This window comes from Oncorhynchus mykiss, chromosome 5 (assembly GCF_057628025.1).
Source record: "Oncorhynchus mykiss isolate SJ-2025 chromosome 5, ASM5762802v1, whole genome shotgun sequence".
NCBI lineage: Eukaryota > Metazoa > Chordata > Actinopteri > Salmoniformes > Salmonidae > Oncorhynchus > Oncorhynchus mykiss.
This window is the reverse complement of record NC_143026.1, coordinates 62,636,486-62,664,330: the sequence shown is the minus strand read 5'-3', so window position 1 is coordinate 62,664,330 and position 27,845 is coordinate 62,636,486. Positions and strand designations below refer to the sequence as shown.

The following is a 27,845-nucleotide window of genomic DNA, read 5'->3' as shown; positions in this document are numbered from 1 at the left end:
CGTACTATTGTTTGTACAGATGAACATGGTACCATCAGGTGTTTGGAAATTGCTCCCAAGGATGAACCAGACTTGTGGTCTAATTTTAGGGGCTGATTTATTTTGATTTTCCCAAGCAAAGAGGCACTGAGTTTGAAGGTAAGCCTTGAAATACATCTGCAGGTACACCTCCAATTGACTCAAATTATGTCAATTAGCATTTCAGAAGTTTCTAAAGCCATGACATAATTTTCTGGAATCTTCCAACCTGTTTAAAGGCACAGTCAACTCAGTGAATGTAAACTTCTGACCCACTGGAATCGTGATTAAGTGAAATAATCTGCCTGTAAACAATTGTTGGAAAAATTACTTGTGTCATGCACAAAGTCGATGTCCTAACCGACTTGCCAAAACCTGTAGTTTGTTACCATGACAGTTGTGGAGTGCTTGAAAAACCTAAGCGTATGTAAACTTCCGACTTCAACTGTAACAGAGTTTGTCAAAAGGCACCTAAAGGACTCTGACCATGAGAAACGAGATTCTCTGGTCTAATGAAACCAAGATTGAACTCTCTGGCCTGAATGCCAAGCGTCACGTCTGGAGGAAACATGGCACCATCTCTATGGTGAAGCATGGTGGTGGTGGCAGCATCATGCTGTGGGGGATGTCCCAAGGACTGGGAGACAAGTCAGGATTGAGGAAAAATTAACTGAGCAAAGTACAGAGCTCCTTGATGAAAACCTGCTCCAGAGCATTCAGGACCTCAGACTGGGGTTGAAGGCTCACCTTTCAACAGGACAAAGACCCAAAGCACACAGCCAAGACAACGCAGAAGTGGCTTCAGGATGAGTCTCGATGTCCTTGAGTGACCTAGCCAGAGACTTAAACCTGATCGAACATCTCTGGAGAGACCTGAAAATAGCTGTGCAGTGACTCTCCCAATCCAACCTGACAGATACCCAAGAAGACTCAATGCTGTTATCGCTGCCAAAGGTGCTTCAACAAAGTACTTAGTAAAGGGTCTGAATGCTTAAATAAATGTGATATTTAAGTTTTGTAATAAATTTGCAAAATTGTTTAACTCTTTTCTTGCTTTGTAATTATGGGGTATTGTGTGTAGATTGAGGAGAAAATCAATTTTAGAATAAGGCTGTAACGTAATAAAATGTGGAAAAGGGCACACAGCCTACATGTCAGTACATACACACATTATCTAGGTAAAATAGGGGAGAGGTGTTGCTTTTGCTGTTTTTCTGTTCATTTGAGCAATATGAGATGGAAGTTCCATGCAATAATGGCTCTATATAATACTGTACTTTCTTGAATGTGTCCTGGATGTTCCTGGGTCGCTCCACGAAATGGGTGCCTTTTGCATCCCTTTGATTTTAAATATACATTTGGCCTCATTATTGAATTTTAAAAGCCTGTTACATTAAATGAAGTGCCCTTTTAATATAGACCACATGGACAATTTAATCAAACAGATTTTCAATATGAATAAAGGCTTGCCGAAGTGGCACAATTCAGCCAATTGACATGGCAACTGTGTCACTTCTAGGAAGATTTCCCACTTAATCCAAAAATGTCTCCTAAGATTCAAGATCATTGTTAAAGCCCGAGTTAGTTTCTGAAGATTATTATTGATTTCACGTCATTAGTTACTAATTTACGTCTGTCCCTCATTTTAAGATCAACCCTGTTACGTGAACTGAACTCTCATTTTAATGTTGAAACTATTCCTTTTCAAATATATTTTTTAGAAAGAAACATTGAACATCTAATAGTCAAATCCTAGTGTAAAAGTAGGTGATCTGGTTCTACTCTTTGCCGTTTTCCTGATGTTTTGTGGTGAAGAACTGAGCCAGCCAAGCATAATAAGTAAATCCTGTTACACATAAAATCAAATCAAATGTATTTGTCACATACACATGGTTAGCAGATGTTAATGTGAGTGTAGCGAAATGCTTGTGCTTCTAGTTCCGACAATGCAGTAATTACCAACGAGTAAACTAACCTATCAATTCCAAAACTACTACCTTATACACACAAGTGTAAAGGGATAAAGAATATGTACATAAAGATATGAATGAGTGATGGTACAGAACGGCATAGGCAAGATGCAGTAGATGGTATCGAGTACAGTATATACATATGCGATGAGTAATGTAGGGTATGTAAACAAAGTGGCATAGTTTAAAGTGGCTAGTGATACATGTATTACATAAAAATGCAGTAGATTATTATATTATATTAAGTAGCATTGTTTAAAGTGGCTAGTGATATATTTACATCAATTCCCATTATTAAAGTGGCTGGAGATGAGTCAGTGTGTTGGCAGCAGCCACTCAATGTTAGTGGTGGCTGTTTAACAGTCTGATGGCCTTGAGATAGAAGCTGTTTTTCAGTCTCTCTGTCCCTGCTTTGATGCACCTATACTGACCTCGCCTTCTGGATGATAGCGGGGTGAACAGGCATTGGCTCGGGTGGTTGTTGTCCTTGATGATCTTTATGGCCTTCCTGTGACATCGGGTGGTGTAGGTGTCCTGGAGGGCAGGTAGTTTGCCCCCGGTGATGCGTTGTGCAGACCTTACTACCCTCTGGAGAGCCTTACGTTTGGGCGGAGCAGTTGCCGTACCAGGCGGTGATACAGCCCGACAGGATGCTCTCGATTGTGCATCTGTAGAAGTTTGTGAGTGCTTTTGGTGACAAGCCGAATTTCTTCAGCCTCCTGAGGTTGAAGAGGCGCTGCTGCGTTAAGGATTGATTGAATATGTCCGTAAACACACCAGCCAGCTGGTCTCCGCATGCTTTGAGTGCGTGGCTGGGGATGCCGTCTGGGCCTGCAGCCTTGTGAGGGTTGACACGTTTAAATGTTTTACTCACGTCGGCTGCAGTGATTGAGAGTCCGCAGGTTTTGGTTGCGGGCCGTGTCAGTGGCACTGTATTGTTCTCAAAGCGGGCAAAAACATTATTTAGTCTGCCTGGGAGCAAGACATCCTGGTCCGTGACGGGGCTGGTTTTCTTTTTGTAATCCGTGATTGACTGTACACCCTGCCACATACCTCTTGTGTCTGAGCCGTTGAATTGCGACTCTACTTTGTCTCTATACTGACGCTTAGCTTGTTTGATTGCCTTGCGGAGGGAATAGCTACACTGTTTGTATTCGGTCATGTTTCCCGGTCACCTTGCCCTGGTTAAAAGCAGTGGTTCGCGCTTTCAGTTTCACGCGAATGCTGCCATCAATCCACGGTTTCTGGTTTGGGAATGATTTAATCGTTGCTATGGGAACGACATCTTCAATGCACGTTCTAATGAACTTGCTCACCGAATCAGCGTATTCGTCAATGTTGTTGTTGGACGCAGTGCGGAACATATCCCAGTCCACGTGATGGAAGCGTAGATAGACATTGTAGAAATGTTTTAACAATACATTTAAAAAATGAAATGCAAAGCTTTCATTCAATTGCCCCGCCCTGTTGCACACAGCTTACATTCTCCCTAACACAAAGATTTATTTCTGATTTGACATGTAAATCTTTACCCTGTTACGGTCAACGCTGTTACTTTATTTGGTACTTAGACACTTACTATAGTCATCATTTTATTTAACCTCTTGGGATGGGGAAAAACTTTTTATATTTTTTATTTTTATTTTTTATGAAGTCAATCATGTGCTCTTTATGGCAGAATGTTAAAATAAAAAATATCACCGAATTGGTCACCGACTTGGTGGAACAACCCTTCTACTGTGCTGGACAGTGTATCCTACATGCTCTCCCTGGTCAGTCTTTTTTTATTTTTTTATTCCATGGTTTGTATCAGTCTTGGGCTGCTGGGTCATCTTTGGTTGGAGCTGCTGCTCTTGTTCTGCAGAACTGGGCCTAGTTGATTCTTGGGCCTCTGGGTGGTTCCACTTAAAAGAAGTGTGGGGGTGTGGGAGCCTCTCCCAATGACCGACCGTCCAATCATACTGTGGGAAAACTATACACATACTTACCGACACATGTATTTATGTACTCACGTACAGTACATGAACTTACACATGCATAAACAAATACATTTACAAGCGCACGTCTTACATCACGTATCAGGCACACGCACAAACACAAACACATGTTTTACTAGTTTTTGTACACGGTTTTCTTTCGGCATTGTATCTCTTTTTCTAATCATAACATTGCTTTAAAGGGTACTACTGTATAAACCAAGTCATAATTTCACAGTACAAAGATTTTAAGTATCCTTTTATTATACCCCACTAAATTTGCTGCAACATGAGAAGGGTCCATCACTTAGTTGATCCAGAAAGAAGAGATCTTACTAACATGTTTTGTCTGTCACCATCTCTGTGTCTCCAGGACCTGTCCTGCATCGATGACCTCTCCAACAACTCTCTGTTCTCCTCTCCAGCCGACTCTCTGTCAGAGTACGCCGATGCCCAGGACTTCATACACGCAGACAACCTGGCCCACGTGCCTACACTATGGGACATAAACACACCAGCACAAAGCCAGCTGGAGGTGAGGGGACCCGACTACACACAGACTGACTCCCTCTTACTTTTTATGTTGACTATTTATTTATTTTATTCATATAGCACACCCACTCTCACATTGTTTTCTTTTTCTCACACAAAACAATGAGACATTCATCAGCACATACATGCATCACCACACACTACTACCTAGATAAAAATTTCTCTGCCAACTAACACCCCTATGTTCATACTCACACATACATGCTCACTCTAAAAACAAGACCAAGTGTCTGTGTGCTTAACACTCGACAGCAATTCTCAAATACACGTCATGTACAGTAGGTAAATGTTGCCTCTAACCACTGATCCGGGGTCAGATATGTTTACAACCCATCTCCAGAAAGAGAGAATGTTAGGGAATATGACTCAGAAGTGGGAAAATGTTATTTGTTTGAGTCTTTGTGTTTTTCCTATTGATTCTATTGTTATTTTCTCCATTATTTATCTATGTATTCTACACACTTTCTGTGCCCTTTGTTGCCGCTGGCTTTCACTAACAAGCAGACATGTCACTTATGTTGTTGTTCCAGAAGTTCTGACATTCATGACTCACACGACTTGGGTGTGACTTGCATCTTTTCATTTGGTTTGAATGCTTGTTTTTTGTTTGTTCTCCCTGCAGCTAAATGCCAACAGGTTTCAGGGTTTGAGCAGTTTGGAGGATATCTCTGCCATTATCAGCACCCCACCTTTGGGAGGATACCAGGTAGCCTCAACCCTCCAAATTTAATCGGACCTAAATTAGTCAAGTGACTGACTGAGGCCCATTTTGAAAAGCACAAGAATGTGGAGATGGAGTCAAAACAGACTGCATCATTTTAAATATGCCACACTAACTTAAAAATAAGTTTAGCATAACTTGAAACCCACATGAATTATTGCTGCCTTTTTTGCGGACGTTACAAAAACAGGTTTTGAAATCTTGTGTAAATATATTGAGTAAAACAGTTAACTTCTCTGTTACTCTTAGTGAGCCCCTCCTCCAAACAATAGTCTATTTCTCTAACCTATCCACTCAGGCTCTTAATGACCTTATTAATGAGCATCAGGACAAGTAATTGCAGGTCAGCTAATGATCAGTTAATTAGCTCTGTCAACCCGTTGACCTGTAACCATTCACTATGATTTAGAACTTTTTTTTAATTTCACCTCATATCTATCTTGTTTCTGTCTTGTCCAGTTTGTTGAGGTTATTTTTACTTATCTTCCTCACCTGCACTGATCTGGAAAGAGGGGCCCTTTGCTTTCACTTGTCCAGTTTTATCATATCAGTGTAGATGGACAGGAGGCAAATAATAGACATGATATGAACTACATTACCCATATCCCTTTGCTTATGCAGGTTCAGAGAACCCAGACTCCGGCAGAAGAGGAGGAGGAGGAGGAGGAGACAGAGGAGCTGGGACACGTAGACACTTACGCCGACTACAAACCATCCAAATGTATGCTTCCTGACACTACTCTCAAGACACAATATGTTGTCCTGGTTGCTGTTTTTGTGTTTTTCTTTGTGGAAGGAATTTGAATTTAGAAATTAGTCATATTTTTCAGTGACATTAGTACACAACTACTCATACAGGGAATAATAATATAATCTGATATGGATAGTTAGTCTGTGAGGGATTTAGTAAAATGTTGCCTGTCTGTTCAACATTTAAATGATCTCCCTCTTTTGTCCTTCCTCAGCTACCATAGGGATCTCCCACCCAGACATAGTGGTGGAGACCAACACGCTGTCCAGCGTCCCTCCTCCTGACATCACCTACACTCTATCCATTCCTAACCTCACCATCAACTGTGGCCTGCTCTCTGCCCTGCAACTCGAGGCCATCATCTACGCCTGCCAGGTAACACTCACCTTTATCACCTCTGACCTCACCCGTCTGGTCTGGCAGGAACAAGTTCAAGTATGTTTTAGAAACTGTATTTGGTGTTATCTTCAGCTGTGCATTTGATACCTCTCTGTGTAAGTTGTTCAATAGTATGCGGTGGTTTTATTAAATGCCTGTCTTTTATAAGAGTGTCGACTAAATGACTACAATGTGAAGTGTTAGTTACCGATAATGTGTGTACAGGAACAAGTTCAAGTGCTTGGAAAAGTGTGTGGTTCATAAATAAAGGGTATATTATACAATGTCTTTAAACGCGTTCTACTGTATTGCCTACTTTAGCTGTGGAGTTTCTATGTTCAGTATTTGTTCAATATATTATCCTGCTGTTTAATTGAATGCTTGTATTGTAAGTCACGTTGTCTATTAAATGACTTCAATATGACATGTATACGTTAGTCATAGTGTATGTCTGTATACACATGTGAACACCGTGCGCCATGTGTGTTCCCAGCAACATGAGGTGATCCTGCAGAACAACCAGAGAGCAGGCTTCCTGATAGGAGACGGGGCCGGAGTGGGGAAGGGCCGTACGGTGGCCGGCATCATCCTGGAGAATTACCTTAAAGGAAGGAAGAAAGCACTATGGTAAGACACTATATTCCTTCTACTATTACTACACTCAATACATTACCCAGCCTAGCTCTGTTTCTCCCTACCTTATATCCTACCATTACGTAGGTGGGTGTCTCCCTGCCTAATAGATTTAAGTTTGAGTGGTTTCGATTGTAAAACGTTAGTTGTAATGGATATTGCGTCAGACTGGGGCCTTTGTGACCTGCATTAGAAACCATCAATGAAAGTCAGTGCCATTAATTACTACCAACTCTGAAATAAACCTGTTTCACTTGTGCGTCATGCTTGTTTTGTAAAGATGCACTCATTCTCCTCTTCCACCCCTCAGGTTCAGTGTGTCCAATGACCTGAAATACGACGCAGAGAGAGATCTCAAAGACATAAATGCTCCCACTATTCCTGTGCATGCCTTAAACAAGGTGAGACAATGAGAAATTAATATGTCAAACAACCATTACAATTACTGTATGTTGTCTTCTGAGGGTCTGTAAGCACAAATGCTGTCTTGTTTAACCTCTGCTTGTGTCGCTTTCTGTAGATAAAGTATGGCGACACAGCTACCTCAGAAGGAGTCCTGTTTGCGACATACTCTGCTCTGATTGGTGAGAGTCAAGCAGGAGGGCAGCGCCGCACCAGACTCAAGCAGATCCTGGACTGGTGCAAGCCCGGCTTTGACGGCGTCGTATCCTTTATACACTACACTACCACCTTGGTCACTATTAACCTGATAATATCTGATTGTAGATGGTCCGGGTCCGTGGCTCTCAGGATTTCTGTCTACGTATAGAATTGTTGTAAATTGACACGCCAGTCAATGCACTGGCCATCCTAGAACTACTGCATGTTCTAACCGCTATTACTGAAGCGAGCCCTAAAATAAGAACAAATACGTCCTGATGAAATTGCCCGTCTAGCATGGCCATCTCGTACAGTGACTACTAATTATCCTTGAACATAAGTTTAGCTCAATCAGCATGTTTACGCTGGGCAGGTTCACATTGTAGCAGCGTTTTCCCCTTGACCATGTTCCTAGATTGTGTTTGACGAATGCCACAAGGCCAAGAATGCCACGTCCACCAAGATGGGCAAGGCCGTGCTGGACCTGCAGCACAAGCTGCCCCTGGCCAGGGTGGTTTATGCCAGTGCCACAGGTGGGCCGTTCTCACACTGTACCTGGACCTCTGTCTTCTCTTTCACTATCGCTCTTTCTCACAATGCCTGTACTTTAGGACTGTTTGTCTACTTGTTCCTGTCTGATTTCCTGCTTTATCTCATTCAGCCTGTTTTTGTCTTCCTCTCCCTCCCGGTCTTTCTTTCAATTCCTCTGGGTCTCTTAGTTATACTTGTTCTCTGTCTCTCGCTGTCTCTGTATCAATATCTCACCCCTGCTTCTCTGTCGCCCTTCAGGTGCCTCTGAGCCAAAGAACATGATTTATATGAGCCGCCTGGGGATCTGGGGCGACGGCACGCCTTTCAAGACCTTTGATGATTTCCTGCACGCCATCGAGAAGAGGTCTGGCCTCATTCCACACGCCCTTTTCCTGATTTATATCACCATCTTATAATTAAAATGTATATGATTATCTATGTTGTGAGAATAACATATTGTAATGGTTTGGCTACCAGACCAGTCCTGGTATTTAGAATACAGCATAGCTGACAGGCTGTGTGGTTTGGCTTTTTGGTTGACAGGGGTGTGGGCGCCATGGAGATTGTTGCAATGGACATGAAGGTGAGTGGGATGTACATCGCCCGGCAGCTGAGCTTCTCAGGGGTGTCCTTCCGCATCGAGGAAATCAGCCTGGACGATGACTTCAAACTGGTCTACAACAAATCTGCCAAACTGGTGAGCGACTGAAGACGTGTGCATGCGTGCGTTAGGTCCAGGAATTGCCAAGGACCTCGCGGTACGATATCACAATACTTAGGTGCCGATACAATATGTAATGAGATTCTTACGATTCTATATGTATTGCGATTCAATGCTGTGATTTTATGTTCCAAACATATTGATCACTATATGTATGCATGTAAACTCGGCAACAACAAAAAAGTCCTCTTACTGTCAGCTGCGTTTATTTAAAGCAAACTTAACGTGTAAATATTTGTATGATCATAAGATTCAACAACTGAGACAAACTGAACAAGTTCCGCAGACATGGGATAATGTGTCCCTGAACAAAGGGGGGTGGTCAAAATGAACAGTCAGTATCTGGTGTGTCCACCAGCTGCATTAAGTACTGCGGTGCATCTCCTCCTCATGGACTGCACCAGATTTGCCAGTTCTTGCTGTGAGATGTTACCCCACTCTTCCAAGGCACCTGCAAGTTCCCTGATATTTCTGGGGGAATGGCCCTTGCCCTCACCCTCCGATCCAACAGGTCCCAGACGTGCTCAATGGGATTGAATTCCGGACGCTAGCGTCCCACCTCGACAACAGCCAGTGAAATTGCAGGGCGCTAAATTCAATACAACAAAAGCCATAATTAAAATTCCTCCAACATACAAGTATTATACACCATTTTAAAGATAACTTCTTGTAAATCCAACCACCGTGTCCAAGTTCAAAAAGGCTTTACGGAGAAAGCACACCATGCGATTATGTTAGGTCAGTGCCTAGTCACAGAAAACTATACAGCCATTTTCCAGCCAAGGAGAGGGCTCACAAAAGTCAGAAATAGCAATTAATCACTAACCTTTGATCTTCATCAGATGGCACTCAAATGACTTCATGTTACACAATAAATGTGTGTTTTGTTCGATAAAGTTAATCTTTATGTCCAAAAACCTCAGTTGAAATTGGCACGTTATGTACAGTAATCATTGTCTCAAACAAACATCCGGTGAAAATGCAGAGAGCCACATCAAATTACAGAAATAAACATTGATTAAAGATACAAGTGTTTAACATACGTTTAAAGGTAAACCTCTCCTTAATGCAACCTCTGTCAGATTTCAAAAAGGCTTTACGGCGAAAGCACACGACGCGATTATGTTAGGTCAGTGCCTAGCCACTAAAATCATACAGCCAAGGAGAAGGCTCACAAAAGTTAGAAATAGCATTAAAATTAATCACTTACCTTTGATCTTCATCTGGTGGCACTCCCAGGTCTCCTTGTTAGACATGTTTGTTTTGTTCGATAATATCCCTCCTTTATGTCCAAAAACCTCCGTTTTGTTGGTGCGTTTAGTTCAGAAATCCAAAGGCACAATGTACGCTCTCAACATCAAGAGGAAAAGTCAAAGTACAATAAAAGTTCGTAGAAACATGTCAAATTATGTTTAAAATCAATCCTCAGGTTGTTTTTGTCATAAATAATCAATCATATTTCAACCGGACAAAAGCTTCATCAATAGAAAAGGAGAAACAAGAAATGGCGCTCCCGATCACGCGCAGGGCTCGTGGCTGGAAGTAAGATGTGAAGGACCAATGTTTTGGTTCGGGTATCACCAACTAGCGCAAAAATAATATATTTAACTTCAGATTTTTTTTCGCCCCCCCATCACTAGTGTGCATGCAGGTAGGTAGAATGTGTGATTTGTTTTTATGTGGAGAAATGTGACCGGTGACTGCATTTGTTTGTGTGTAGACTGTGTGATTGCTAGTAAATTTACCGGTGTGTGTGTGTGTGTGTGTGTGTAGTGATGTGTGAACTGTGTGTAACTGCCCTGTTACAGTATGTCTAAAGATGTGACTTGTATGTGTGTGTCCTCAGTGGGCGGAGACTCTGGCCGTGTTCATGCGTGCAGCGGATGAGCTGTGCTTGGTCAGCAGGAAGTCCCTGTGGGGTCAGTTCTGGTCTTCTCACCAGCGCTTCTTCAAATACCTCTGCATCGCCGCCAAGGTCCGCTGCCTGGTGGAGCTGGCCAATAAGGAGCTGGAGGCTGGCAAGGTGAGGCTGACCAGCACATGTATTAATTTATTAATCCTTTATTTAACCATGATTGTCATTTAGATGGGATTCTCTGGCCAAGAGGCGTTATCACAATTATCCCTGCATTTGAATGGGCAAGGAAAATAGAGCCATGTTTTTTCTTGTTGATATGTTTAAGTGTGACACTCTGCTCGTGTCTTGTTTCTCCCCTCCCCAGTGCATTGTGATTGGTCTACAGTCTACAGGAGAGGCCCGAACCAGAGAGGTCCTGGATGAGAACGATGGACACCTGGACAGATTCGTATCCGCAGCAGAGTAAGTCCTGTGTCCTTGGCTCTCTGAAGCCTTGGTTAAGTACAATATTGGAGCAAATTGATCTTTGTCTCAGCCCTGACTCAAACCTCACACACAACACCACAGCTTTCATCTAGTGTAACCGGAACTTTTCTGTCTGACACGCCTGTGGTTTTCACATGAATCAGTTGTCTGTTGCGGGTACATTACCGGTTCCTAGTTAAAAGACATTCCATTTGTCACTCTCCAGCTTCAGTCAAAGGTTTAGTCAGAACCCGTCACTTTTCTCAAACACCACTACCTGAGGGTGTAGGATGAATCTTCCCCTAGACACTGATCCAAATTCAATTCATCTGTTTTCCCAGCTAATGGTTAAGGGCTAGGATTTGGGGAGGGTAAGCTGATCCTAGATCTCTACCTGCAGTCATGTTCTACCTGGGAGCATAGCTTGGTGTCAGGCTGGAAATTACCCTCCTCTGTCTGTCTGGACCGTCTGACCCTGGGAAACATGAAATGTATATGATAAGGTCAATCAGAGCTTGTCACTCACATCTCTATAACCTGTCAGAACTATCCTGACATCCTGTCAGCCTTCCACAGTGGTAGATTCAGATGATAACCGTCTGTCTGTCTGGTCTTTTCTCCTCAGGGGGGTGTTCAAAGCTCTGGTACAGAAACACTTTCCCTCTGAGAAGCCGAGGAGAGAGAAAGCGCCTGGAAACAAGAGAAAACGTACGTCAACTAAAATACTAAAAGCTCTGCGCTCCCCCTGTGAGGTGCTTCGTCTAAATTAGCATTTGTGTTGTCAGGTCAAGAGTTTGCGTATATAACGGGTGTAACGGTATTAGTACAGACCGTACGGTACGGGGTCCTCGCTTTTGTCCACAACTCAAACTAATACATTAAAAAAACACAAGGCCTATGGGATGTGCGTATGCTGCGTTGTAGGCCTCTGCCTCATGAGTAAATCTAAGATAATTATATTAAAACAACTACATTGTAATCAAAGTTTAAATCTTAATTGGCACATTTCAAACTGTCCTTTTTGTGAGGCGCAGACGGGAACTAGTTCTGTACGAGGTTGAGTGGTTTGCGAAATCTTGGCTTCCCGGTAGATACCAACGACGATGGACAGAGAGTTGTGGATAACACATTAACGGTATGATGCCACGCTCAATGAGAATATGCAGCTGCCAACACCTCAAATATGTTGACACATTTACGTCATCCCTGTATACCAGAGCAAGACGGGAACGCTAACATGATGACCAAACCAGTTCCGCGGGTGCATGTTGATTTTGTCTATCCCTACCAGACGTGTTCATGACACACAGGTTAAAATACCAAAACCAACTATATTAAGGCCGAAACATACACAAAACATAGCTAGCTTACTGTTGCTAGCTGATTTGTCCTGTGAGATTAACATTGGGTTGTTGTTTTACCTGAAATGCGTACAGTATGGTCACACAACATCGTGTGTTCTCTACACCGACATTTTATCCAAAGATAAAAGGGGAAACCTAGTTCGTTTTAGTTCGTTTTTCTTTGATTAATCTTGTCTCGTTCATTCTTCTTCTGTGGATTTTATATGGTGGTTGGCAACTTTAAGGTGCATTACCGCCACCAACTGGACTAGAGTATGGACCTCGTTCATCGTTCAATCACCCAATGAGTAGATGGGAGAGGCGGGACTTGCATTGCGTCAAGCGTTTAAAATAGAACCAAGTCCTATTATAGCGCCTGGCTATGTAGACGCCCGTTGACGTTCGCGAGCAGTTTGGATGAAATGATTGAATGTATGCGCATGCAAGGCGGGTGGTCTGATCAGCGTGTCAGAAACAACAACAACGACAGTCTCCCCTCCACATCCAATCAGCCCTTGGCAGCTGATTCTGCCTGGGCCAAACAAATGACAAGAGCAATAGGTAGGCTATGTTTATTTTTTACACCGCAGATCTGCGCCCATTCTCGGTGGTTGAGAATAGGGGGTTTTAGCACCTTGTGAAAGTGCTAGAGACATGTTATGAACTTCCCTCTTGCGGGAGATTACCCCAAAGCGAGAGATTACCCCAAAGCGGGAGATTACCCCAAAGCGGGAGATTACCCCAAAGCGGGAGATTACCCCAAAGCGGGAGATTACCCCAAAGCGGGAGATTACCCCAAAGCGAGAGATGTACTGTGCTACAGACACACCCCCTTTATGAGTGTCCGCATCTGATGGAGGCAGTGTTGTGGTGCGTTTGTAACCAAGTGGGAATTTACCACATGAACGGCCCTTCAAACTGGTAATTACTAGTGGGAAACTCATCCATCCTGAGCACACGCTTCTCCCACATGCTGACCTCTGACGTCAACTACTAAGGAAATGGCCTCTATAACAGTATTTCCGGGCAGTTAAATGCAACAACAAAACATTATTTATCAAAAGCCATCTATTAATGTGGTTTTTGAACTCTAGAATTTGTTTAGAAGCATTTAGCCAATCGGCAGTTCTCAACGAGTTCAAATCACATGAATGCATCCAACTGTTATTTACAACGTCATAACGGTTAAATTTCCACATTCTACATGGTCCCACCTCACAGCGTCCGAGTGGAAACTTGAAAGGCCCAACATAACAATCCGGTCACAACAGACCATGCCAGGACCATTGCAAATGCTGAACATTATGGGTGGCATTTAATTTTCCTGTCTTACCAAAACCAAACCGTGTGACCCCAAAACCACAATACGTGGTGAACCGTTACACACCTATTATATAATGATAATAGCAATTTTATTTTTATATGTTGCAAAGTGTTGCCTCATCACATCCGGTTAAAATCTCATCATGGACTATTCAGGTGAAGCCACTGAGCCACAGTCTGAATTCAGTCATGTGCGTTCTGTCCACTAGGTAAGCCCAGGGGCCGGCAGCCCAAGTTCCCAAAGCACACCATGGTGGATCCGGGGGGTGTAATCAACATCAGTGACGACAGCAGCACGGACACGGACGGCATGGACACCGACTCCAACTCCTCACCCGACTCCCTGCTGGACAACAACAACGACGACGACGTCATCTTCGTCGACAGTAAAAACACTTGGCAGACATTTGGGGGGCATCTTCCTGTGGTCTCTCCTTGGTGGTTTTATGACTGTGTGACTCTGGTTACAGTTGTTAACATGCCTCTCTGTCTGGGTTTGGTTGGGTTCTCTACAGCCAGGATAGAGGAGATGAAGCAGGACCTCCTGAACAAGATCGCTGACCTGGGGAAGGAGCTACCTCTGAACACTCTGGATGAACTCATCGACAAGTTGGGAGGTCCAGAGAAAGTCTCGGAGGTACGTACCCCTATGTTGCAGAGACGTGTCCATTCCACCTGATAGAAAAAGAGTACTCTGAAAGAGAGACATTCGAATGAAGTAAGTGTAATGTGAGGGCTCCATCAGAAAAAGGGTGAGATGAATATTGGATACGAACTGGGCTGTAGTTCTCTGTTGATGCCTTCTAACCTCTTTTGTAGATGACTGGTCGTAAGGGGCGTGTGGTGCGACGGCCTGACGGGAGCGTGCGCTACGAGTCGCGTGCGGAGCAGAGCCATACCATCGACCACATCAACCTTAAGGAGAAGGACCGCTTCATGTGCGGAGAGAAGGTGAGACACTGGACTGGACCGCTATTTGAGCACCAGGCAACCTCTCTAGAAACATTCAACATGTATCACAAGTGGCTCTGCAAGTCGAAGGGCCTCGCTCACAGAATGTGTTTGTTCTTGCTTAGAAAATCACGATCCTGTGATATCTTATGACAGCATACCACAGCATTATTCTGTGGTCTGTCTTGCAGTGTTAGTGTTTTTTTCTATCCGCTAACCTCCTTCCCGCTCTCCTCCACCCCTCTCTCCTCCTCTCCCCAGCTGGTGGCCATCATCTCAGAGGCGGCCAGCTCGGGCATCTCCCTGCAGGCAGACAAGCGGGTGAAGAACCAGTGTCGGAGGGTCCACATGACGCTGGAGCTGCCCTGGAGTGCAGACAGAGCCATTCAGCAGTTTGGTGAGTCTGGAGAGGACCAGGGGTTAAAGGTCAGATAGATAGGTTAGGTTAGGTCGTGTTCATGGTTAGGGTCAGGGTTAGACTCTCCTCAATGCAGGTTACACACACACTGTCACTCAGTGTGTGTAACCTGTAATCTCTCTTCACACAATCCACTGCTAGATGTGTTTCACCCTAGCCTGATAAAATGTAATTTCATTAGTATCTGCTGCCTCTTCAAATGGCCTCCCCTAAAGACAGATTCCATCATTTGATGTATATCAAATTAAAATGTTTTGTCTTTTTGGACCTAAGGAGGCGAGACATTCTAATGATTAGAATGAGTCACATTTATTAATGCTGAGAATCTTAATTTGGAGGTGGTGCAGTTTTGTCTGGCTGCAGGGAGAGAGGTGTTCAACTAAATCAGAATAATATAATTAGCCTTAATATCCGGTGCTGTCTGCTAGATATACAGCAATTTTGCACCCAACAACAGTGGAAAAGCAGGCCTGTGCGCACACACACATTGCGGTCTGTGAATGAATTGTTTGCAGTAATTAACTGACTTCCCGTCAGCCGTGCTCCCTTGGGGAGCAACTTACTGCGTGGGTTGACATGTGTGGGCCTGATTGACAGACACTGTTTACACTAACAACAATACACACACACACACAAACAGTCAAGTGGCCTAGGTGTTCCAGGAAAAATATGTTCCATAGAAAAGATGTGCTGGGTGGCTCTTGGTAAGACACTTCTCTATTCAGAGACAGATTTACCAGGAAATCAGCCTCTGTTCATACATCATTGAAATCAACCTAACCAACTTGTTCCATCTGAGTCTGTCTGTTCTGACTGGTCTTCCTCCTCTGTGTGTGATTCACCAGGTCGTACCCATCGCTCCAACCAGGTGACGGCTCCAGAGTACATCTTCCTCATCTCTGAGCTGGCCGGGGAGAGACGCTTTGCCTCCATCGTGGCCAAGAGACTGGAGAGCCTGGTACGTGTGGCTCTTACCTCAACTACTACTCATCCCATAAGTCTGTGTTTTACTGGAGTGAAGATTGGTATGCTGAGCTAATAACTTAGGAGCAGGGGCCACCCTTTTTTCCCGTAGTCAGTATATCTCTCCCCCCACCCCCCCACTATCACACCATAGTCTGGGCACTGCTCTGTCCTATTGACCAGCTGCTCTGTATAGTCACCTGAGTTCACATAAACACCTTTCACGCAACATTTCAAACCCAGGAAATGCCTCCGGTCCTCCTTTGGTCTGAATAATAAGGTTATTTTCAGACTTTGGAACACACCCAGGTCTGGGTAATTATGAGATTCCTATGAGACAGTTTTCCATATTGTAATGTCTTTACTCCAGTCATTAATTTGCCTTCTCTCTCTGAAGGGGGGGGGGGAGGTGTCTCTGCCCGCCTCAGAATGGGTTATGCCATGCCAGGACCCAGCGCCTCTTCTTCCCCTCTCTCCTAGCCGCTGAATACATGTTTGGCTGCCTCCAGATGAGCAGTGACCTCATATCTGGCAGAAACACCCCTTTGTTTTCATCCCAGAACATTCCTTTGTGGGCACCAGCTAACTCAGCAGCTGGCTTCAAGTGGACCTTAAGTCACAATCTGTGCATTTGACATGTTTGGGCAGTGGTGTCAATTCAGTGCCTCTATGCTTTAGGTGTCTGAAGTTGAGAAAAATGTGTTTGTAGCTGGTGTTTCAGTATGTTATATATATATATATATATATATATATATATATATATATATATATATATATAGATATAGATATATATATATATATATATATATATATATAGATATATATATATATAGATATATATATATATATATATATAGATATATATATATATAGATATATATAGATATATATAGATATATATATATAGATATATATATATATATAGATATATATCTATATATATCTATATATATATCTATATATATATATATATATATATATATATATATATATATATATATATATATATATATATATATAGATATATAGATATATAGATATATAGATATAGATATATAGATATATAGATATATAGATATATATATATATATATATATATATATATATATATATATATATACTATTAGTATTAACAGTGTGTTCCTATGTCCAGGGTGCATTGACCCACGGTGACAGGAGAGCCACAGAGTCCAGAGACCTGAGCAAATACAACTTTGAAAACAAGGTATGCACTGGCTTGAATTACGCCAACAGTGATCATGCTTCCGCTTGTATAGAAGTCAAATTGGCATTACCTGTGATTCGTTGTGTTGGAGATTCTGGGGGGATGGACAGTGTCCTGACCTCTTAAATGACTTGTTTCCCTATTTGTATTCTCTGTAGTATGGTACCAAGGCTCTAGATAAGATCACCAAAGCCATCCTGGGTCACATTGAGAGCAAGGTGTCCCCTCCCAAAGGCTACCCCGGGGGCGATTCCCTGTTCTTCAGAGGTATGTTGAGTGCGTGTCCCAAACATTATGCAAGTCCTGTCCAAAGCTACATTGAAATAATGACTTTATTCCCTGTTTCAGACATGAAGCATGGCATGATGGACGTGGGCATCTTCTGCAAGGAGCCTCGCTTTGGTCTCAGTACTGAGAAAGACTGCAGCATCACCAAGTTCCTCAACAGGATCCTGGGCCTGGAGGTCCACAAGCAGAACTCTCTGTTCCAGTACTTCACTGACAACTTTGACTACCTGATCGAAAAGGACAAGAAGGAGGGCAAATACGACATGGGCATCTTAGGTATAGAGTTCCAACACTCACACTAGGCAGCATTTCTACATTACAGTATGGAGACTCTTAACATGAGGTGGTAGTGGTGCTTGGATATTTTATGTCTACACATAAAACCCGAGTCAATAAAAGGGTGCACTTTCCCATATTTATTTAATTTGTATTTATTTAACTAGGCAAATCGGTTAGGAACACATTCTTATTTACAGTGACGGCCTCCCCCTTGCCAAACCCTAACCCGGACGACGCTGGGCCAATTATGCGCCGCCCTATGGGACTCTCAATCACAGCCGGTTGTGATACAGCCTGGAATCGAACCAGGGTCTGTAGTGACGCCTCTAGCATTAAGATGCAGTGCCTTAAACCCCTGTGCCACTCTGGAGCCCCTTAGGTTGTATAGTAAAGGCCAACTATACACATTTAGAACCATATGCTGCATATGAATAGCATTCCACATACCATTCAAACAAATCCGCCGTGCTGCATTTGGCCTTCCTAGAATATTCTTCCATGAACAGAAGCATGAGGCTGATAGCTTGTGATGGTACTGAGGCTCTGTATAGAGATGATAGATATGTCTCCTGACTGGAACACTGTGTCCTGTCTTTCAGATCTGGCCCCAGGTAACGATGAAATCTATGAGGAGAAACAGGAAACCTTCATGACAGTGGGTAACCCCCAGGACGGACAGGTTGTGCTCTACAAGGTAGGCATCACTCCCATGGTACATTGCTACATTATTCATGTACAATATGATTATCAATCTATATTTTTACAGTGATGCCTCATACCAAATTTGCATGCTGATCTGTGTTTTGTAACTAAATCAGTGCTGTTGCCTCTTCTCTGGCCTGAAAAGTAGACATTACATCTCAGAGACTAAACCTAGAAATAAAAACAAAACACTTCCTATCATTGACGCGACACAACAAAAGAGTAGTGTTTCCCACATACACAACCAAAGAGGCAAAGAGATAATTACTAGTGTCTCCGGCTTCCTGTCTTGCCTTTGCTGCAGGCTAACCTAGAGTTGACATTTCAAACCAACACAACCAGGACCAAGAGCTGTGCGTGCAGGCGCGGGAGGGGGGGGTGGGTGGGTTTGGGCACTGATTTTTGTGTGTGTTAGAATATTGACTCATGCCTATAGTGGGTACTTTCTGCGTATTGCTTTCCCATAGGGCAGCTACTCTAACCTTTGCCCTCTGCCCTGTCACCCCTATAGATCAGCGTGGATAGAGGGATGCCCTGGGAGGAGGCCTACGAGAAGGCCCAGAACCTCAACAGTCCTGACGAAGGCTTCTACCTCTCCTACAAGGTGAGTCTAGCTGGCTACCATAGAGCAGAGAGCGATGCTCTGCATGTCCCAGCACGCATACTGATGCAGTACCAGGAAGCCTGTGATACTGTGAGTCCCTGTACCTCCTCAGGGCTCAATCAGCGCTGGAACAGCTTCCAGACTGGCTGTTTCCCAGAGGTGAATGACAGTTCAGATGGGTCCAGTTTCCTCTGTTCAATTCTCTGTTCTTTGGAGTGGGGCTCTTTCATCCCACATCAAGGGAGTAGAATGGAATTGTGAACCTAAAGAAGGATAATTTTATTCAGTATTAATTGTAGTGGCAAGAGTGAACAATATACACTGTCTCGTCCTTCCTGATGCTGTTTTTTTGTATTATACTGTAGTTACATTCACTTGGTTCATACTACAATTCAACAAAGAAATTACTATTCAGTCTACAATTACCCTCCATGCAAACACACACACACCCAGTTAAACGCACTATAAATCTTCCGCTTCTTTCTTGATTTGATTTATTGGTGGTTTAAAACAATTGTACAGACGGAGTTCAATAGTGCCCAGAGGAAAACACATGAAAGTATTTTACAGAACTTTCAAATAATTTCCGTCTCCTATGTGTTCCTCAGTTGCGGGGGAACCACCCTTGTGTGCTGCTGGCGGAGCAGGGCCGAGGGAGGAACTTCATCGTCTACAAGCCCAACATCGGCAAGCAGGCCCACCCTGAGAGCCTGGACAACCTGCAGCAACGCTACCGCAAGGTAGGGCTCAGTCTGACACACACACACCGTGCACACACAGGGACACACCCACACGGATAGAAAGAAGTCTGTTGGTCGGCTGATGGAACAGCTATCGGGTTTACTGACATGCACACAGGTTTCCACTCAGAACACGGCAAAAAGATTTTGTCTGTTGTTTTGCAGGAAATGTCTCTGTTGTGGTTTTCTGTAGTGTATGCTTCCCTCTAGTGGAATAAACAAAGTAGTGAAACAGGAAATACAGTCCTGTTTCTATCCTGTAATGTAAGGTCCAATATACATACAAACAGGTGTTTAACATGGGGTTCCCCTCGTAGGTGACCCCAGACCAAGCCAAGGACAGCTGGGAGAGCCAGTTCAATTTCTCCTTTGGGAAATGTAGCCATGCTAACTGGAACGGGAAGTGTAAGAAGATCGAGGAGGGACAGGAGTGTCTGCAGGGTATGCGTCTGCGCCAGTACCACATGCTGTGCGGGGCGCTGCTGCGTGTCTGGAAGCGCGTGGCTGACGTGGTCTCTGACATCACCAGCTCCAGCATCCTGCAAATTGTACGCCTCAAAACCAAAAATAGTAACAAGCAAGTCGGTGAGTACTCAACAACTTCATGCAATTCACACACACACACACACACACCATCACTGAATGTCTTGGCAAATGTGTTTTTTCAGTGGCCAAAATCAAACGGCACAACAGGCTATGCTGCTATCAACTGAGCCAAATTATCGACTTGTATAAACAAATGTAAACATAATACCCTCTCTTTCTCTCCTAGGTATCAAGATCCCAGAAAACTGCGTGGCCCGTGTGCGAGTGGAGCTTCTCAAAATGGATGAGGAGGTAAAGAGGAGGCGCAAGGAGAGGGAGCAGCATGCCCAGGAGCAGAGGCTAGCCGAGCAGCGGCAGCTTCAGGACATACACCTGCTTGCCAAGCCCTACAGCCAGCCCCACAGCCAGTCTCAGAGCCACAGGACTCAGAACTTCTACCAGAGCCTGATCCAGGCCAAGCCTTTACAGGTCAAGCCTCTACTACAGCCCAAACCCCAGCCCAGCCCGATCAACCAGCTCCCCAGCATGGCCAGCATCTTCTCCCACTTCCCCCACCACTTCCCCTCCCTGCCCCCAATGCAGCCCGCTCCAACCTCCACCACCAAGCCCTTCCGGGTTGGGGAGGAGGTCCTGGACCTGACGGTGAGCTCCTCTCCCTCCCCAGACAGCACGGAGGGAGTCCTGGGCCTGATCAGCCTGACAGGGGGCTCCGACTTTGACCTGGAGAGACTGATATCGCGGCACGCACTCGCCGCCCAGAACACAGCACACATTCTGCAGCAACCTCTACAGCCACCGCTGATCAAACAGCGGCAGCTACAGTCGCCACAGCAGATACAACCACAGCTACAGCAGTGGTCAGATCAGCCTTTAATCAACAGCGCCCACCAGGACTACTATATCCTTGACCATCCAGACTCTCTGCCTTACTCTCTGTCCAGCCAGACAGCTACTAACCCCTCGACCTCTTCTACCTCCTCCTCTTCCTCCAACACAGTGGCTCATGTCTCGTCCCCCTCCACCCCCTCTCACTTCTCCTCCTCGGCCCTTGGCCCCTCAGAACAGCAGCCCCTCCCTCTAGCCAACAGCCACTGCAGCACGGACACACTCATCAACGCGCGCGAGGTCCTGGACAACATGATGCGGACCAGTGTGGACCGCCAGTCGGTTATCCAGTACCAGCCGAACGAATGGGACTCTGCGTAACAACCTCTTCAGTGTGGCTGTCTGTCCTCTAGCTGCTGAGCGGGAACGCTCCCCTCAGGGCCTAGTCACACCACTGCCTGTCCTGTGCTCTTCTCTTCCCCATCCCTCTCCAGGCTCTGGATCCACAGGCCAGGGGCACGTTCACGAGACCAAATGGTTTGGTCTCATTCGGAGATGGTGAACGAATGACCCGGGTGGAATTGGCCGGGTCCCTTCATTGAGAGAGTAGGGGGGCTCAAAACCACAGTTTCTACACCGAGACTTGACTCATTTGAAGAAACACAATTCCACCTGGGTTTGATTTTGTTTTTAAGAATATCAAAAGCGCATGTGCTTTTTAAATGATCCATCACAGTTGGAATTGTGTTGCTTTGTTGAGGAAATCACAATGTATAAACATATTTTTCTAGAACCACAGCTTCCCCTTCTGGTTATGTTGGGTATCATTGGTAACGTTGCTGGCTTCCAACTGCCTTTCATGCACATCTGTTGTGTGTTTGCTTTTCTGTGTTGCCTCATCACCATTGCATCGACTTGAATTGGGCTATCTTGCAACGCTTGGTTTGATTAAACCAAGGGCTCCACTCAAAAACTTCAAACTGGAAAAATCAACACAGGGCAGATTGGTTCATAGGGGTGAAATGTTTTAGTTTTAGCCCCTTCCTCTCCCTTGTGTCCCCCTCTCCCTGCAGTTTCTATCATCACTCACGCCTGTGTCTCGCTTTTAAAAAAAGAAGGGAGGGGGAAAAGAAAAGTCTGCCATTGTAACAGTGCCTTTGGAAACCTACTTAAATGTAGTCTTTGAAACCCATATAGGCCTAATGTATAGATTTATACTCGAAGCATTGGCATCTTAATTTATTATATTTGTATTTAACTTACCCCACTGTTGAATCTATGATGGTGGTGAGCCAGGGATAGCCCCCACACCACAACTCAGTATGTGTATGCCTGTCTGTGGAACCTACACTATAGCGGTCTCTTCAGCCCATCGGCAGACTGTGTTGGAACCCTGCTTTCCCAGGCCTTGTGATAAACCGAGAACAGGGGTTAGATGGGATAGATACTGCTGGTTTAATGCAATTGGGTGGATGGTTTTAAAATGGTGTCAAATATCCAACTTTTTAAGTCTACACAACATTCATCCAACGATGTGACCCATGGTTTGCTTTTCATTTGAAGTTCTCAGGAAAGTGTCGAGTGCATTTGTTATTTTGTTTTGTTCAACTTTCTGACCAATATTAATATGAATTTGTTTTAGTCCATATTATATGTATATCGTATATTATACATTTCAGAATCTGTGAGATCTGTCTGTCTTTGTGAAATGGATGCACTGTATTTTGTTCATGAGAAGCCTGGGTAAGTTCAACCAATCAAAAGCAATAAACAAGACATTTAGAAGTCTAAGTACTGTTTATGCTCCACAGCCGAAGGTTATAGATTCACCTGTGCATGGTAAGAATTGTATTCCTCTTTCTTTCTGTTCTACTCGTAGTCTGTAGTTAAAGACATCTGAAATACTTATGAACTTTGTATAAACATTGTGATGGGGATAAAAGCAATGTGCTCTTGATGTTTTTGTCATCCTTGTTATTATGATAATTATAATTGTTATTTATATTTAAGGGACATGTTGTTTTTAGATTGTTTTCCTGATGATACTTTTGGTCAGGGATGTTTCTAGTTTTCAAGATTATAAAAACAAAAAAATAAGTTTATAGCCTGCCACCAAATAATATTGCACTGTGCTGTACAGGGTGGTTGGTTTGTTTCTTTTCAGTTCTTTTATCTGATTCTGCTTGTGACTTAAGTAGAATCGTTCCAACTTTTACAGCTTCTGCCAGAACTTTAGAATGCAAAGAGATACCAAAGTATTCCACCCCCCTGTAGTTACTGGCTAGATCTGACCTATTATAGCAATCTCAGGAAGAAATCTTAGACATGTATTGATTGGCGGGGAGTTAAGAGAAATGTTATTGTTTTCCCTAACAACAGTGGTGAAACTAACCAATACACATTTTAGTACTATTTTATTTCTTCATTCTGTGCTGCGACTCTTGCTGTATTTTTTTATGTTTGAGACTTGTGATGGGTTTGTTTGTCGGTAAGTGTTGTGAATTGTTGGTGATTTTAAGTGTTTATGCTATCTTAGGGCAAAGATCAAATTCTGTTTCTTTTATGGAACATTATCTGTTGTCGTCTTTTTTTTAATACATTTTAATGCTGACAAAGATTTTGAGCAGATTTGCACTTGGATATACTTGTATGTGCAGATTCTTTACCCACTTTCTGACAGATTCAAACATAACCCAGACATCCAATAGCTCAGGCCCGTGTTCTCGTAGTTACCCATCTCATAGCCCTCTCTCTCTCTCTCTCTTGTGCTTCAGATTGTCCTAAATATAATTCCTCATCAGGCACATTCCAATAAATCCAAACATTTTCTCAATCTAACAGTTTGTGTCCCATGCTTCACCTATGGCCAATGGACTGTGTGGTATAACGCTCACATGAAGTAATATGCATTATAAACCTGGGGAAACGGACAAACACGGTTTGAAAAAATTAACAGCAATTTATCTTTTAGCTAGGTCTTTTTCATTTTCCGAAATTTGCACTAAGAATGGCATAATCAAGTTACTGTTGTCTGTTAACATTGAGAGTTGCAAGCTTGTTGTATTCCTGACCTTTTGATGGATTGCATTTTTGTATAACTGTAACCATCCTTGTTTCTTCAGCTTTAAAAAAAAAATAGTACACGTTTTTTTTGAAGTATCACATTAAAATAATTTATTGCTAACAAAAACGAAACTAAAAACATGCTACTGATTGTATGTATTTTTAAACAAAGGTTATTTTTTCTGTAAACTGTGTTCAGCACTTTTATTCTGGGTTGTGCTTTTGTTTTTCTATATATTTATAATTTAGATCGAAATGTATATATTGTAAAAAAAATATATTAAAAGCCTTTCGACTAATTCTTTAAAGGTTTTCTACTCATAACAAAAGGAAGGAATATATCATAGTGCAATCTTAACTTTGTAAACCAACAACAAATAAAACTGAAGATTGCAAAAATGGTGTTTACCTTTTTTTTATTGTGAATAAAGACCTTCTGGAGCGGCTGTGGCCTATACGTGCATAAATGAACACATACACTTCTTAAACAGATGGTGATTAATACTTCTGACTACGGCTCCGTTTACACAATTCTGATATTTTCCGTTTACACGGCCCAATTCGGATCTTTTGTCCAATTATTGTCAAAAGACCAATATGTGGGAAAAGTTCTGAATCGGCTGCCTGTGTAAATACAGCCCAAGGCCTTTATTTCATGTGACAGACTTTGCTATGCAGAGTCCTTGCAAGTCCTCACATCACTGGAGTGATGTGACTGATTTTAGAACAACTTGGGTTAACTCCCAATTCTTCCCAAAATAGAGGCAGTACCAATTATGTGTATATAAACCCTGGATATTTGATGCTGTGTATTGGCCAATTAGAGGCTTTGAAGCCACATTCTATAGAGCTGGGTTTCCCAAAGTCGTTTTTTTGCCCTAGCACTACACAGCTGATTCAGATACCCAAAGCTTGATGAGTTGGTTATTTTAATCAGCTGTGTAGTGCTCAAGCAAAAAACAATGTCCACCCAGGGAGGGCCCCAGGATGACTTTGTGAAACCCTGCTATAGAATACCACAGTATGACTTATAATACCCATAAAACCTAGAGGTCAAACAGGGAAATGGTTCCAATCATTTTTCCACCATTCATTTTTTCCCATAGGGGATTTTAGAAACACTTCAAATAAGGGCTGTGATTGGTGTAGGCTTATCCTGGTGAGGTTCTGATAACCGTGTAAATCTCTCTAGGAAAAGGTGACTTTTCAATATATTCATCTGGATTTATCTTCCAAAATAAAACGAATCAGCTGCTAATGTGGCTATCATAAAGAACTGCAAATGCCATGATAATCTGGACGAGACTGCTGAATTGAGGCAAAGGTATGAATCTATCTGTTCGGTAAATGTAGTAATGAATAAATAGGTTAGATTCCTTTAAATTGACACAACCTGATGGCAAATGTATCTGCTAGATATGACATCCAGGGATTTGTAGTTTTACATTATGCTAATTTGCATTTTTGAATCTGAGATTTACATGGTTACCAAAACGTCACGCCAGGGTAAACCTACACGAAACACAGCCCTTATTTTAAGTGTTTCTAAAATCCCTTGTGGGAAAAATGATTGGAACCATTTCCCTGTTTGACCGCTAGGTTTTCTGGGTATTATGACACTCCCACATGGCAGCCGGTGGTTTCAAAGCCTCTAATTGGCCAATTATTAGCATTAGCTATGAATGACTACTCCTGAGATGTGCCAATTTGGTACTCCTCCGAAGGTGCAGTCCTCCATAGGAATTCATTTTTATTTTTACCTTTATTTAACTAGGCAAGTCAGTTAAGAACAAAATCTTATTTTCAATGATGATGAAACATCCTCAGTAGCCTATACCATGAAATTGCCTCACTTCATGTTAAACAAACTAGTCTACCATTTTGAACTAAGCAAGCTGCTAAATCGTTCATTTTGCCCAGGCTACTGTAGGCTATCTGAAATTAGATGTAGGCCTATCAAGTGCTATATGCTACTTGTATTTTAGTCAGTAGGCCTAGCCACGGTCTATTGAAATGACAAGTCAATCTCGTAAATAGGCCATTTATAACGGTTTGTGTAAAAACGCCACAATTGACACACAATAGCCTAACATTCGATTTGTTTCGTTTAATAAAGGGTGAAGTATATTTGTCTTGAGACATATTCAAATTCCTTTATTAGTCACATTAGCTCACAATAATTATTATTTTGATTGAAAACACAATTTCGCTTCTTAGGTCATTAGGAGTTAAATCGACATTTCTTCTTAATTCAGTCAATAACGGGGAAGGCGTTTATAGGCTAAATATGGCAACTCCTCTTGCTGCGAAAATAAATGTTTGGGTTAGTTTCAAGGTCTACCCTGGTGGTGGTGCTCGTGCTTCAAAGTTATGTAGCAATCAAAGGTGACAACAATGCATGCCATGGACGTTTCCCGATTGCTTTGAATGTTCAAAATTATAGTGTACGAACACTTTTAAAGCCTCAAAGGAAAATATCATAATCCAACCTTCAAAACGAGTCATTTTTGACGAGCCACAGAGTTCAAATAGCTACTTTAGGTAACTTTGCTATTTAGCTTTCTAGCACATTCAATAACTTATTTGTAAACAATTGACAAGCTAGCTAGTTAGCTACCACATGTTCTTGTCAAACTGTCAACAGAGTAGCTAGCAAGCAACACGATATGCCATATAACAGTCTAATAACTACTTGAGGGCAAATAAATCCGATTTGTTTCTAACTTCAAACCTCTAACACAGGTAGTTTGAAATATCTTGAAAGATTCCATGTGCTTTTTGGCTGTTCAAACTGCATGAAAAGGAACAGATTCTAAAAGGATATACAGTTGAAGTCGGAGGTTTGCATACACCTTAGCCAAATACATTTAAACTCAGTTTTTCACAATTTCTGACATTTAATCCCAGTAAAAAATTCCCTGTGTTAGGTCAGTTAGGATCACCACTATTTTAAGAATGTGAAATGTCAGAATAATAGTAGAGAATGATTTATTTCAGCTTTATTTCTTTCATTACATTCCCAGTGGGTCAGAAGTTTAAATACACTCAATTAGTATTTGGTAGCATTGCCTTTAAATTGTTTAACTTGGGTCAAACGTTTCGGGTAGTCTTCCACAAGTTTCCCACAATAAGTTGGGTGAATTTTTCCATTCTTCCTGACAGAGCTGGTGTAACTGAGTCAGGTTTGTAGGCCTCCTTGCTCGCCCACAATTTTCTATAGGATTGAGGTCAGGGCTTTGTGATGGCCACTCCAATACCTTGACTTTGTTGTCCTTAAGCCATTTTGCCACCACAACTTTGTAGTATGCTTTGGGTCATTGTCCATTTAGAAGACCCATTTGCGACGAAGCTTTAACTTCCTGACTGATGTCATGAGATGTTGCTTCAATATATCCACATAA

At 42.8% G+C, this 27,845-nt stretch overlaps 1 protein-coding gene across 6 annotated transcripts in view; it reads left to right on the top strand.

The window, feature by feature from the left end:
* The window catches only part of LOC110524243 (protein strawberry notch homolog 2), a 101,299-nt gene extending 76,456 nt beyond the window's left edge, over window positions 1-24,843 (top strand). For 3 of the 6 annotated variants that reach the window (XM_021603710.3, XM_021603712.3, XM_021603714.3), the window contains 26 exons: window positions 4,338-4,499; window positions 5,139-5,222; window positions 5,859-5,958; window positions 6,203-6,363; window positions 6,860-6,993; window positions 7,310-7,400; window positions 7,520-7,663; window positions 8,015-8,132; window positions 8,389-8,494; window positions 8,674-8,827; window positions 10,698-10,874; window positions 11,074-11,171; window positions 11,800-11,882; window positions 14,050-14,226; window positions 14,356-14,477; window positions 14,660-14,791; window positions 15,053-15,188; window positions 16,055-16,167; window positions 17,326-17,397; window positions 17,556-17,664; window positions 17,746-17,961; window positions 18,564-18,658; window positions 19,178-19,270; window positions 19,879-20,010; window positions 20,328-20,595; window positions 20,783-24,843. In XM_021603710.3, the coding sequence (XP_021459385.3) occupies window positions 4,338-4,499; window positions 5,139-5,222; window positions 5,859-5,958; window positions 6,203-6,363; window positions 6,860-6,993; window positions 7,310-7,400; window positions 7,520-7,663; window positions 8,015-8,132; window positions 8,389-8,494; window positions 8,674-8,827; window positions 10,698-10,874; window positions 11,074-11,171; window positions 11,800-11,882; window positions 14,050-14,226; window positions 14,356-14,477; window positions 14,660-14,791; window positions 15,053-15,188; window positions 16,055-16,167; window positions 17,326-17,397; window positions 17,556-17,664; window positions 17,746-17,961; window positions 18,564-18,658; window positions 19,178-19,270; window positions 19,879-20,010; window positions 20,328-20,595; window positions 20,783-21,762 (4,257 nt within the window). In that variant the 3' untranslated portion in view covers window positions 21,763-24,843. Of the gene's footprint in view, window positions 1-4,337; window positions 4,500-5,138; window positions 5,223-5,858; window positions 5,959-6,202; window positions 6,364-6,859; window positions 6,994-7,309; window positions 7,401-7,519; window positions 7,664-8,014; window positions 8,133-8,388; window positions 8,495-8,673; window positions 8,828-10,697; window positions 10,875-11,073; window positions 11,172-11,799; window positions 11,883-14,049; window positions 14,478-14,659; window positions 14,792-15,052; window positions 15,189-16,054; window positions 16,168-17,325; window positions 17,398-17,555; window positions 17,665-17,745; window positions 17,962-18,563; window positions 18,659-19,177; window positions 19,271-19,878; window positions 20,011-20,327; window positions 20,596-20,782 lie in introns of all 6 variants that reach the window. The other 3 variants (XM_090235472.1, XM_090235473.1, XM_090235474.1) reach the window with 1 other exon arrangement.
* Window positions 24,844-27,845: the final 3,002 nt, after the last annotated feature.